The sequence below is a fragment of the Camarhynchus parvulus genome, chromosome 6, assembly GCF_901933205.1.
Source record: "Camarhynchus parvulus chromosome 6, STF_HiC, whole genome shotgun sequence".
Lineage (NCBI taxonomy): Eukaryota > Metazoa > Chordata > Aves > Passeriformes > Thraupidae > Camarhynchus > Camarhynchus parvulus.
Genome location: NC_044576.1, coordinates 10,977,422 through 10,991,287, shown reverse-complemented (window position 1 = coordinate 10,991,287; position 13,866 = coordinate 10,977,422). Strand labels below are relative to the sequence as shown.

Sequence of the window (13,866 nt, the reverse complement as noted above, 5' to 3'; positions counted from 1 at the left end):
GCCAGGCTGATCTCCTGTCTCCTTAGGACAGGACAGAAGTTGTGCAAGGGCTGCTGCAAGGGTGGCTGTGTGACAAAGGGCAACCCAAGTCCATGACAATTGCAGCTAAAGGTTGAAACCAGGGATCCTTAGAAATTAAAGCATTAAATAACTGTTTTGATCACCTTCACTTTCAAGTGAACCATTCAGGCATTTATTATATTTTCAGTTCCTCTAATACGTTATCTGCGTTAAAAACCAGTAACTTGCTCTGTTTCAATGGGAATGCTCTGAAGCTGCTTTCACAAATTAGAAAGCAGTAGCCACTGTCTTTATATGTAGTCCAAGCAAAGCACTTTCACTCCAGCTCTTTGTAATATTTTTTAATTTTATTTTTAACTGCTCCTTTTTGCAGTCACATACAATAAAACAATTTGTCTCCCAGTATGTGACTTTTGCATGAGGCTAAAGTCAATGATTACTTTTTTCCTGGGATTTCCTCCCTTACCCTAAGTGTAGTGCTACCTTGGTAGACTTCACTGATGCATTCTGGTGCACAATCTCAAATTTTAGTGTCCTTCTAGTTTTGTAACAGCAGCTTTGCTAAAAATTGTTTTTATGCTAACTTAATTTTCTGTGATCAGGGTTGTACATATTATTAAAAGTGGCAAGTTTCCACCCTTAATTCTTATGATTAATCTTTCTTTGATGAGGGTTCAACTACTCCCCTCATCTGTTGCCTTTATAGGTTCTCTGCTCTTAAGTGTTGGCCCCATACTGTGATGCTCTTTCTAAAAAGTTATTCTTGAGGCATTTACTTGCTTTGTCTCTTTAACTTCCCCCTCAAGATGAATGGCAATTACTGTCAAAATGTTCTCATGCATAGAAATCCTGTGACATGTAGATCTCTTGCATATCTGGAAAGCTGCAGAGATATTACTAAAGTAGCTATCAGTGTTGAACAAAAGTTCTTGAATATTATTTCGTCTCATTGGGAAATTAACCTTTAAAGTTTCCTGTGAAAAGTTACCAAATTCTTCTCCATACATATGATTTTTTAATATGAAAACATATGTTTTAGCCTTTAATGTAAGACCAAGTTGTTTCTCAATCTCATTTTCAATTATTAAAGTTTTCTATATGAGGATTTCCCTAAATTGCCTTGATATGTAAATAGTGGAGCCAAGCTGCCTTATGCTTTTTACTAATCCTGCAATTATATTCTGTAGAGCTTTTTTACTTTCCTTAATATGAAACTAAACCGTCCTCTCACCTACTCCTTTACATAACCAATGCACTAAGAATTATGGACATGACAGCTAAATCCAGCTTTTAAATCCCAGGCACAGTAGCTGTGTGCTGTTGCTGCTCAGTGTTTCTTTCTAATAAGCTGTACGTGGTGCAATATCTTATTAGTTAATTTGAAAATCGTTTCTCAAGGGATTTCAAGTCTTATGTGCATCAGGTCCCTACCAATCCACTTAAAGCTTAAATGCACCAGAGAAACTTAGCCCAGAATTGGATCTTATTTGTTGCAGCAGAAATCTTTACTTCCCTGTAAAGTACTATGAGTATTTTTGATGTAGCAGAAGTGAAAATGAAGACATCTCTTTGCAATTTTTTTGAAAATAAAACCTATTTTTTTATCTTAGAGAAAATATTTTTTATTCTGTTGCATAAGGTAACAGAAGGTCCAGGTTGCAAAGCAAACATCTGGTTACTCTTGAAATTTCAGCATTGCTGTTTAACTTGGAAAAAGAGGGACTGAGAGACATCTTCGGGAAAAAGTACCCATCTTTGCTGCAAATGTGAAACTTGATTACTGATGTTCTGGAAAGCATCACTTGAGTTTGGGAGGGGCTGACTCCAAAAGACAAATTCAAACATCCCTGCAAGTTAACTTTGATTCTGTATTTATGATGCAGTGCCCTGCATCAATTTTAAACCTGCCTAGACTGAAACTGTCTCACTCATTTGAGTCTATGTTTCTGCCTCTTCTCTTACTCCCCTCCAGAGAAGAAAAGAGTTCACGTAGCACAGTAACATGAAACATCTTTTTCCATTTCTCAACACCTCCGTTGCATAAAGCTACCACCACCTAGTCTTCCTCCTGGGTGGTATCAATTGGTTACAAGTGATCTAATCATGACCTAAGGCCCAGAATGGCAGTGAACTTATAACCTGCATCACAACTTTAAACTTGTAGCATAACCTTCAATAACTGTGTCCCGCATGGCTGTGCGCCCATGGGCGGTTGAGCTCTGTCATAGCCGGCACAGAGTCACTGTCACTGCAGCTTTCCTGCAGCTGTCCGTGGCTCCAGGAAAGAACTCCAGCAGAGTGTGGAGCGGACAGAGGAGCCCATGTGGCTGTGCACACTTACCTGGCTCTCCAGGACCATGTTGTCCGCCAGCAGAGCCGGTCCCCGCTCGGTGCCGCCGCCGGAGCCGGGAGCCGCCGCTCGGGCTCGGCGTGCGGGCAGCGCGGGCTCCCGGCTCGCCGTCACCATTATAGCCGCAGAAAGCGAAAGTGCAGCGGGAGGGGCTGCCCGAGAGGAAATTCTGAGTCTCAGCCTCCGTTACGTAGTGTCATGGGCCGGGCACCGACCGGGGACTTCCATCCCTGCCGCCCCTGAGCCCCAGCGAGAGCAGCGCTGCTCCGCGGCTCCCTCTGCCTTTGGGGTTATGGGAATTGGCAGGGCGGTTCAGAGCAGTGCGCTGATGTGGTGAAGGAAATGAAGCAGGTTCTGGGCATTCCTTACTGGCTGATTTCTTATATCACTGCTGCTAAAATTACAAAAAAACCCCCTGTTGTGGTGTAGTATGAGTTAATTTGTTGTTTTCCGGAGTTTTCTGTTGATTTGGGGTTTTTAGCAGTTTTGTTTTGGTTTTCATTTTAATATAAAATTCCTACAGAGCTACCTAGAAACTGTTTACAATGTATTCTAATGGAAATCTGACAGCTGGGAACTAACACTCTGGAATTAAACTTGTTGACTTTATTTTGTTTTATATATATAAATTTTTGTTTGACCTTTCTTTGTACTTGATTTTTGCATAATAATGTCCAATGCATACTAGAAATTCTTCAGAAGCTCACTTAAATCATACAGCAAGAATTGTAGATGTATTCTGTTTGGAGACCTGAATCAGTAAGAAATGAGAGATTCTCTCCATTCCATATATGCCTACAGTGTAAAATCTTCCAAGCAGAGGCAAATCAGTAAATAGTGAAAGCAACAATCTGGGTAGGTAATTTAGTTTGTAGTCACTGAAGACTTCATGTTAGTGGTGAGTTGGGTTTGGATTTGTGTAAAAGTATAGAAATTTTAATAAGGATGTAGAAATAAGAAGATTGGGGAAACAGAACCGTTGATAAAGAATGAGGAAGAAAGCAGAGGTGATGGCAAAAGACAATGACATAACTTTATGGAAATGGAACTGACATTTATTTACAGGAAATGTGACGGAACAGTTTAGAATGGGAAGGTGAGAAGTTAGGGATGTGATTATATGCTAGTAGAATACTTTTTGGAAGAGGTTAGTAAAATACACTTAATTTAGGCTTGCAGAGGATGAGGTTTCTGCAATGGATGCTACTGATGGATAAAAGTGGTTTGACTTCACCAAGTGATGTGTGTTTAGATGAGATCTGAGAAGTGGATGACCGAGGGGCACAGAATGAGTCCCATAATCAGAGGTTCATCTGAAGCCACAGAAGGGAAGGATGGGAGGGACAGGGGAGTGTGTTTTGACAGCAAATATCAACAATATGGAATTTTACAATGAGCTGTTATTGCAGTGTGCTTGTCTGCATTTCCTAGTGCACAGTTTGGCTTAACATAGTTCCAAGAGACATTTTTCTGCTCTCTAATGTCTGAACTAAATTTTATTCAAGTCTAAGACTGCCCAATGTGATTGCTGAACAATACAAATCTCTAACTATAAATTATCCTACACCGGTGCTTTCAAATTTAAAAAAAAATCTTTTATGTAAGACTCATATAAAGTAAAATAATACTTACTTTGCATTTCTTTATAGCAGCTTTGCACAGTGGTTCTGCCATCCAGCCTTTCCCAGTGGGTGGAATTCCAGCTATTTCACTCTATGATTTTTGTCATGTGTCTTGCCTCCTTCCCCTTAAAATGAGGGGTGCAATGGATTACTATTAGAACACACTGCTAATTTGCACTGAAAATGCATTGTAGCATCAGAATAAAATTTGACATACATATTTTCAGAGATGGGAGTATCATAAGAAGGAAATAGGACAAATTATGGTATACAAAGAAAGGGAAAAGGCAGAATATTAAATACTAGGTGCCAAGAGAAAGGCAATAGGAAGAGTTTGAAGGGTTAAACCACCCCACCTAAAATCCACCAGCAATTTTTAATAGTCACATTTTTTAATAGTGACAGAAATTTTTAAATAGTCATTAAGAAGTTTTTTCTAGCAAAATACTAATATTTGTGTTGCTAAGTTGACTAGTCATTAAACTGTTTCACAAAAAAACCTGGAATTGAGAATTTTATTCCTTAGTGCAGTTATGATCATAGAAGAAGATGAGATCTTTTTTTCCTTCTTGAAAAGTACTATCACAGCATAAAGAAAAATGACAGCACAATCATATTTCCTCAGGATGATGGATATGCCCCTAATGATAAATGTTTAAATGTGACATAAAAATAAAGAATATGAACAAACTGGCAGCTATTCTGTTGACACCTAAGGTAGAATGGATTGAAGAGAATCCAGGTTTGAGCTGTTCAAAGACACACTGTAGTTATTGTAAACACAGAGATATTCACCACAGAACAACTTGAAAACCATCTTGTAGACTTTTAGTAGGACCTGCATTTTTTTTTCCTTTTTTCCTTTTTCTTTCTACAGGAAATTCGTTGTTGCTGCATTACTAAGCTTAACTTTATGTTGTGATATAATACTGCTGATTTGGGTGCAGTTTGTCATTTCAAGGCTTTTGTTTTCTTTTTTCCTGAATGTGAAATTAAACCAGAGCTGTGAGCATCCTGACTGGCACCAGCCACGTGGGGCTGCTACAGCTGAAGCTCTTTGATTTCAGCCATGGCACTAACCTGAGCTGTTCTCAGAGCAGGTATTTCTTTAGCACTGAGACCTCTACCTTTTACAAATCTGAATTACTTGCTGGAATTAAATATAGAGGGAACCTGACAAACAAGCAGAATAAGCACACAAAACTTATTTCTGTTGAAAATTGGACTAAAAATGACACTTATTTGCCCAAAAGCATAGTATGTTGCTGAATGTATAAATACTTACACCAGGTAGGGTAGGTGTCAGTTATGAGCATGATTATGGCTTTATGGCCATAAGGAATTAGGGACTAATCGTCATATACTTGTACTTTCAAGCCTGAATTATCCAGAGTGTTTTGATGTTATAAATGAATTTTGTTTTCAGTTAGTACTTGATCCAACTCTTAGCTTAAGCCAACTTTTAAATAACTTTTAGGCAGGGTCTCTGTATTCTTAATTGAATTCTGAGTTAATTTTAATTCAAAATAAAAGTTTTCAAAGCAAAATCTTATTTTGCTTTGAAAAATCAATTAGATTTTCATCATCAAAACAGAAGGAAAGATAGGAAGCAAACAAGAAATATCAAAAATGCATTTTTGAGTTGGACGTACATTCTTCTCTTTCATGAGATGAAAGATTTTTATGTGTTGATAATATCATTGAAAAAATGCTACTCCCCTTCCTTTTGGTACTGAAGTGAAAATGTTGGGGTTTTTCTGGTTTTGTGTTTGTTTGTGGTTCTTTTTAAACCCTACGTGTGTTCCAGATTAAGGAGAGCTTTTCCAACAGTTATGAGGATGAACATGGCTTCTCTATAAATATTAGGAAACCTTCTGGCAGGCCTTCCAAGCTCTGCTGCAGATGCTATCAGAACCTAGAGCAGCAGGAGCAGACAGTTGTGATTAATTTTGGCTTTTAGTAAACCTGGTTACCAGGGGGCCACTACGTTAATGTAGCTTCTATGTCAAGACGGGGGTTTTTTTCAGTAAAGTAGTGCATGTGCTTTAAATGTGCTTTAAGTGCCAAAAGCATTCTAAGGCAAAGTTTGTCTTGCCTTCCAACACTAGCAGGATGTGCTTGGCATTGTGCTAGGCACAGGTTTGGATGCAATCAGTGCTTACTCTCTCTCCTTGTTCAGCTTCTTGCTATATCACCCTTGATTGCGGGGGGAGGTGGATGTACCCATATAGGGTTAAAGTAGGCTGTGGCTTCAAAACCCTGCAGACAGGCAGCTTCCCCTTTTTTGTAAAGAGAGCAGCTTCCTGCTGGCACTGACACTGCAGAGTGGAAACCCCCACCCCTCCCGGAGTGTTGCGTAGTGGAACCTACAGCAAGTGTAAAAACATAATGGTATGTCTAATTTTGGCAAAGTGGGAAACTACCGAAAGCGGGAGTAAAAAAGTTCTCATGGGGTCTTTTCATCATTCACCCAGTTACTTGTATACAAGGATGTGGAGGCGAAGAGAAAAAAGCTGATACAATCCCATAGAAACCACAGAATTTGAGGACATTTTTGCAAAACTTGTTATTAGAGGATATAACACTTAGGTCTCTTCTGCATATTCCTTGTTGAGATATTATGATAATACTAATGATGCCCCAAATTTATTTTTTCACTATTTGAGAGCTGTTTATTGGTGAGCTCAAGTGGTTTTGTTTTTTCCTAATGTAAAAACCTTTCTATGCTGCTGGCTTTGAATTAGAAGCACTACACTTCCCTAGAAAGCTGTAAGAGTGCTGTTGATCAAAAGATGGGTTAGATTGTAATTCATATTTCTGATTTTGTGAACACACACATGGGCTTCTTTTGCCATTGGAAGTCACTGACTTTGGAAGGAGTCATTTGTTTTGCCTCAATTTTTGGTGTGTAAAGGTTGGGTCCAAATGTTTAGCAACAAAGTCGATTTCCGAATGTTACTACTGCAGTTTAGTTTTGCTGCATAGTATCTCAAAACTTTGACAAGGCTGCTGCAACACATGAATATGGATTTGATTTATTTTTTTTTTTAAATCTGAATAGTGGCTGTATTTTGACTTTCACTTCATTATAACGCTAAAAGTTATCTTGGTGTCTCCTCTTGCTTGGCATTGGTTTGTTACTATCGTTTGTCAGTGCCATGGATTCTGACCTTGAACAGGGAACTCTTACAGGATTTTAATTGCTTTTTTACCAAAAGGGAGCAGGTGCTTGTCATGAGAAAGCAAGTACCCAAGTGGCATGGTCTGATACAAGATGGGCAGTAATCTGCCCTTGGACAGGTGGTTATTAATACTACTACTCTAGAAGGGGATTTGCAAGGGTTATGAGAATTAAGCATTATTTCATGTTGAAAATTTATTTTTAATATACACTTGGAATGATTAAAACAAAAGTGAAATAGAATAGCTGTGATTTTTTGAATACATGAGAGTTTTTAATTTTTGTATTTAAAATCATTTAGCAAGTAGTGAAAATTTTGAGGAAGTAGTTCTTGGGTGAATAAAACTGACTTCCCTTTCAGTTTTATTTTAAGTAGGAAAGAGGAAGCACTCTAGAAAAAACCCAGAATATAATTTCATGATGTCTGATTTGTGGCTTTCTGAAGATAGTCTTTGATTGCTCAATGCAACTTGTTTAAGAGAGTGCTGATGAGAAAGAGAAAATTCTTGAAATAATCCTTCCTATTTGACAAAAAAAAAAGGCTTTTTTTTTGACAATGACATTAGAATAGAAGCCAGATTTGATTATGTTTGTCAGTTAAACTTTGAGAATATGACAAATGTGGAAATGTGTCAGGAAAACATGTAGATTACGACTGATACAATCTTATTTTTTTCCTTTAAAATGGAGATAAATTTCCCTTAGGCTCTCCCTGGTACTATGACCATAGGTTAATGTCAAGCAGAGGAGGTGAACATTGGAAATTGCTCACAGGTGTGTGGGAGCACATCTTCCCTGTGCTGCAGGTGCCCCTGGCTGTGCTGCTCTGAGTCCTGCAGGTTGATGCTGTCAGAGGCACTCGCTGAGTTATGGAAGTGGTGCTGAGCATCAGCGCAGGGCTTCACACCACAGAGTGGGACTTGGGATGTAGAGCTAATTGCAGCATTTGGACCCTTTAAAAATGGACAAAACATACTGGGCAAAACTCACTTCTGTGGTTAATTTATATGCACCTAAAGATGGATGGTGCTCTTTTGGATGGTGCTCTGGAAAGCAACCCTGGGATGTTGTGTTTTAACCTCAGGCTTTATCTATAGCTGGTTTCATGCAAAAAGCTGCTCTTAGACTTCAAACACTTGTTTCTCCCTGTGGCACCTGTGCAATTATGGACTCAATTTTTTAAAAGCATGGAAACACACAGAGAGAAATAAAATGTCTTCTTCCACAGTGGTTTCCCTGTGACCTCTTTTCTTTTGTTGTTAAGCAGGCACTGTGGATTAAGTGATTTCCAGTGCTTTTTCTGCAATTTGTTGTTCTTGTCATACTGATCTAGATGATATTAAATGTCTCTATTACACTATACTTTTTAATGCTTCTCAGAAGTACTACATGTAAAATAAAGATGTAGACCTTGGACCACATGATCCTGTCTCTGCCAGGACTCATCATGCAAGAGCCAAACATGGCCATTTGTGGAAACTTTGCAGGGTGACAGTAAAGGCTTTGGTCACCTGATTTTTGCCCAGGATTGCAGGGCTGCAAAGACTACAATCCCCTGCTCTTCAGGTGTAACAGATCATGGCACAATGTTGATCCTTTACTAAGAAATGCAATGTTTTGCTACCCATAATAATTATGGAAGGGTATGGCATGTGTGAACTCTTGGCGGTTTAGCTGTATTACATTACATATTTAGCTGTATTATAAATCTGATTACAATCCATTCATCTTGGGAGTGTCTGAAGACACAATCTGGGACCAAGTTCATTTGCTGGTTCTGCTGCAGATTCCTTTGTGAAATGTATTTTATCTCCCTTGTTCCTGGTTTGATCCATGGCTGTACTTCTTAACCAAATCCATGGCTTTAGTTCTTATTTTTCTGAGGCATGGAAGTGGAAGATGGAAAATTTGTTTGTCTGTTTCTTAATCATCTCCATCCATGACCAATCACTTCCAAGCATGAGCACTTTTATTTCAGTATTAGAAACTGGAAATTGGCAGCTATTTGGCAGGGCTATCCAATGCCTTACTGTTTCATTATGTAGAACTCTTGGTGATGCTGAATAACAAGCTCAAATTACTTGCACTAAGGCTGCTCCTTTTTTGTTGTTGTTTTTTGTTGAAAAGTGTTTCAATTTGCAAGTCAGAAGGAGAATTTCTTACTGTACAACTGCTGTACACTTTTCAGGAAGCAGGCTATTTACTGGGGTTTTTCTTGGTTAAGCAGATTACTTGGCATGGGCTCAACATTTGCAAGTTTTAAGCTGAGTTTTCCTTGGCCTATCTCCATTCCTGGGCCCTTTATCCACTTTTAATCATCATTTTTAACACGAATATGTGTGGTCACATCACAAAGGAACATTAATTTCTTCTAAAAAAAATTGTCATTTGATGAATCACTTGGTGTTTGCATTAATGATGAACCATTATTTGTCTCTCAATAAAAACTGAAAAGTTGCATATCAAGGAGAAGAGTCAGTAGTTTTATCATGTTTAGGGGGCTGTGTTCTGCTTTATTTATATTCAGGTAATTCTCTATAGCTCCACTGCTCAGCGAAAGTTCAGTGTGTGAATTTGTGCTTTCAGCTGCTCTCTGTGGCCACAGCCTTGTCTTTTCTGGTGTCCCAGAATAGAATGAGGATCCTCCCAAAAGTGTGATGCCTCAGGCTGCCACCTCATGTGACCAAAGCAGAAGCTGTGGAAAAAGCAACTGTCCCTAATTCTGAGAGGAAATACCCAGCAACTAAAGAAAAAAATCCAGATTGGAAAGCACCAGAAATTTCCCATATAAATTTTCAGTATTTTTGTTGTTTACAGACAACTCAAAAGTCTTTGATCTCAAAATGGTTTATACAGTCACTATATGAAAATTGTTATAAAAGATGTTTGAAAGTGATAGTGTGGAAGAATGTGAATAGGTTTGAGAAGCAGGCCTTATTCCAAGAAAAAAGACAATATCAAAGAGAGTGCCAGAATACTTCTGGGAAGAAGAGGTGCTGGTGTTGCAGCCAGGATGTGTTTCATTGGTTTGAAGTGAAAAGGAAGTGAAGAAAAACTTGAGTTTTGCACACATTATGAAGCCATAAAAAGCAGGACATACATTAAAAGTTTGAAATCCTCTGCTAATAAAATATTGCTTTTATGGTAACGTAGGCTACAAAATAAGAGTGGGCTCTTGAGGATCTGGGCTGAGGGCCAGCAGGCAGTGACCTCTGCTTCTAGCCTGAATCACGATTTTGTTGTCTCAGTGACACGTTGTTTTCCTGGTAGATACAAAGGGCTACTCTATGGAAGATTGACTTGAAAGAATATATATATGTTGCTGTGACAAATGAGACTGGGGGAAAACAACGCGCCACAACTTGGTTGCCATTCTGCACACTCTAAAGAAAATCTCAGCTCAGGCAGTGGATTCTCACCTTGTGGCTATGTGCCATGTACAGTGGAGAGCACCATTCTCATAAATCAGCATAAGGTGGCATAAGAAAAAGCAAGGAGTGTACCAAAGGGCTGATTTTTTGGGATATCCTTCCTTTATTGAGAATTTGTTTGAGCATATTGTGTGTGTATACTTTGGCATTTCTTTGTCATGTAATTCAGGTAGAAGCATTCCCTGCCTCTCACAGTTTGTTCCTGGAAGAAGTTTTCTTTGCTGTCTCTTTCTTTGGGTTGTTTTAGTCTCCCACACTGCATTGTGGTGCTTTTATGCATTTATTTCAAACCATGAGTATATTAGGCTGTGCTCTATCATTTTGGTAGTAAAACATCACACAAAGCAAAAAACTAGAGAGAATTAGAAATTCCATGTTTCACCATCTTACACCCCAGATCAGGCTGGAGAAAAGAGTGGGATAAGTACTGGAAACTAATGCTGTGCTGATCATAGTCTGCAGCTTATGAGAACTGTCTCACATGCTGTGGCCTCATTGATAATATATTGCTGATTCAAGGTTTTGAAAATTTCTACTCATTCCTTTTTTTAATCAATGGCTTGCTTTTAAATTAGTTTCATGAAAGGTTTTTTTCCTATCTTGTCTACAGTGTAATGGATACTGTCACAAACCACTATAAACATTTTAGGGATTTTATTGACAAATTGAATGAAATAATTTAGAAAAGTTATCTAAAGAAAAAACAAAAGCAACAGTAGCCTTTCTTTCAAGTAACTCTGCATCTCTCTACCCTCCTTTTCTCATAACCAGTGAGACAGGATAGATTGATTTGGTGCTGAGATTTCCTCACAACAGAAATGCTTCGTTCCAGTTTACAATTTGAAAAACTGCCAGTGTATATTTCTGTTTCTTAGAAAAACTCATTAGCACTACACCCTTGCTGTGATGAGAAAAACACAACCAAGAAAGACACCATTGGTAATTCCAGAAATGAGACAGTCATCATCACAAAGAGACACAGGAATAAAATAAAAGAAAATCACTATTAAGTGCTTAAAATTATTAAGACCAGTGCTTCAAAGTTCCTCCTCTGTTTTAGCAATTTCTTTATGTGTCTTGTGATTTACAAGCACCTACTTGTAGTTATTTGCATTTAGCTTTTCCCACTATGCAAGGTGATATCTTGGGGTTTTTTGGACACTTGGTTGGGTTGTTTTTTAATTTGATTTTGGGGTGGATTTTTTGGCTCGTTTTTCCTTTTCTTTTTGGACATTTGTTCCCTGTTTCTGGTTATATGGGAGGTGCAATTCAAGCATGATGAGCACATGGGTACCCAGGGATGGTTTTCCCAAGAGCAGCAGCACAAGGAAAAGGCTCGCCAGGCCATGGTTGGGTGCTGGTGTGCTCTCTGCAGCCCTGTGTGCTGCCTCCATGCAGATATGCCCTCCCTGCTCTTCAATCCTTCTGTTTGATAGTTGATCTCAAGGGAATCAGCCTCAATCAGACAGACATGGTGAAGTTCAGAGGTGACCAGGCACCCTGGCAGGTGCCATTGAGCTTGTTTAGCAGAGCGTGATATCCACTCTGTCACACACTCATCTGTGCTTCAGGAGAGCTTAAGTGTGACATGAGTAAATACATACTGAACTGATCAGCGCTAAAGGTGAGAAAAATCATTGCTCTCCCATTAGGTTATTTTAGGCATTTATTTTCATCAGTTCATGTGTTGATTTGTGACAGAGGCGTGTGTGTTCTTTACAGAATCACAGAATATTTGGAGCTGGAACTGCTCACACTGCTTCAAAAACTCAGTTTCAGTCTTTAGCTGAAATTAAACCTAATCAGCTGATTTTGATGGTTGCAATGGCCTGGCCACCAAAACTGCATTGTCCAACTGATTTATTAATGCCTGAGCTGGTGTACCAAGTGTATAATGTAGTTCTGGCTACTGCTGTAGTTCCTGGAGTGTATCAGGCCTAAAGCATATCTAAATGACAAATTTCAACAATAAACTGCAGAGTCATCATTAGTCACGTTTTATTTTAACTTTGAGGTTCAAGATAGTGACAGTATATGAGATTCTCAGCTGAAACAATTCTTAATTCTGTTAAATCACCACACTGGCAGAAGATGGGGCTCAGTGCCATACAAGATGATGCAGGGTCAGTCTGAGAGCACTGGCAGAGCTTTGCTGCTGAGGGCACAGAGGGACAGATGGTGCAGGCCAGGTGCCATCTCCTCCCAGGTGCCATCTCCTCCCAACGCCTCTGCCTTGCACCTTGCAGGTGGCAGCTGCCAGCACCCAACTGGCTGAGAGGCCCTTGGCCCTGCTCACACAGATTTAGGTTACTTGTACCCCACCCTTGGGTCGTGTCACCAGGGACTTTACCAATCCTTTCATTTGCAGGGGTTCCCTATTGCTCTGATGTGCTACAGCAAAGGCTTTGTGTAAATGTTTTGCTCCTGAAATCAACACTTACCATTTGTGAGGCATCTTTTGTCTCAGGACTCTAAAGCGTGCCACAAACAGTACTAAATTCATCTTTCCTGGGGGATCTGTACTTTATTTGATTATTTTTGAGCAGTTAAGTTTGTTGGCTAGGGGATGTTGAATTCTTAAAATAAGACGCTTAAAAATAGCACTTTTCCTTCATAGATAAGGAAGGATTCAGAAAAGATAAGGAGTGCCACTAACTTTGTTTTTCAAAGGAAGGATTGGGTATCTGTCCTGTGATTTTTGTCTGATGCTGTTCTGAGTTAATGGCAAAGCCAGGCAAACCATGCAGCCCTCACAGCACCCAGTGCTGTGACCCACTCAGCTCATGTATTGGTACAAAACTTCCAAAGAAACCCATAGCAATATTGTCTCTCTTTGACATTTCATCACTCCTTTGAAGATACATGGGGGAAAACTCTTTTTCACACAGTTTTACAGTAATGTATATTTCGTACAAGCAAAGTCACTTCAAGCATCTCTTAGCTCTCACTGAACTGAAAAGAGATTTCATTTAAATTAGTATTGTAGAGCTTATTAGTAATTAATCATAGCACTATGAAAGTGAGTTTCAGTTTCTTACAGATAGTTAATGTAAGCACATGGTCTCCTGTGGAAAGCTGATTTAGCTGGCATTTAACAAGCCTAATGCAATTCCTTCTGCTGAAGTTAGTGCCAGAGTGTCAAAATATTTTTAAATGTTTTTTTTTCTAAATCTTCTTAAATCCTTCATTATAATTATGTGATACTATGCGTCTTGGTTCATTTGGAAGGCAGGTGTTATTATTAATTTCATGTTTTTCTGC

At 39.0% G+C, this 13,866-nt stretch overlaps 1 protein-coding gene across 3 annotated transcripts in view; it reads right to left on the bottom strand.

Moving 5' to 3' along the window:
• RASGEF1A (RasGEF domain family member 1A) overlaps positions 1-13,866 on the bottom strand; it is a 146,809-nt gene that overhangs the window by 47,154 nt on the left and 85,789 nt on the right. Inside the window, exon 2 of one of the 3 annotated variants that reach the window (XM_030951515.1) lies at positions 4,004-4,118. The exons of 1 other annotated variant lie outside the window; for it this stretch is intronic. In XM_030951515.1, coding sequence (XP_030807375.1) covers positions 4,004-4,045 — 42 coding nt within the window. In that variant the 5' untranslated portion in view covers positions 4,046-4,118. Of the gene's footprint in view, positions 1-2,362; positions 2,489-4,003; positions 4,119-13,866 lie in introns of those variants that run through there. One more of the 3 variants, XM_030951514.1, reaches the window with a different exon arrangement.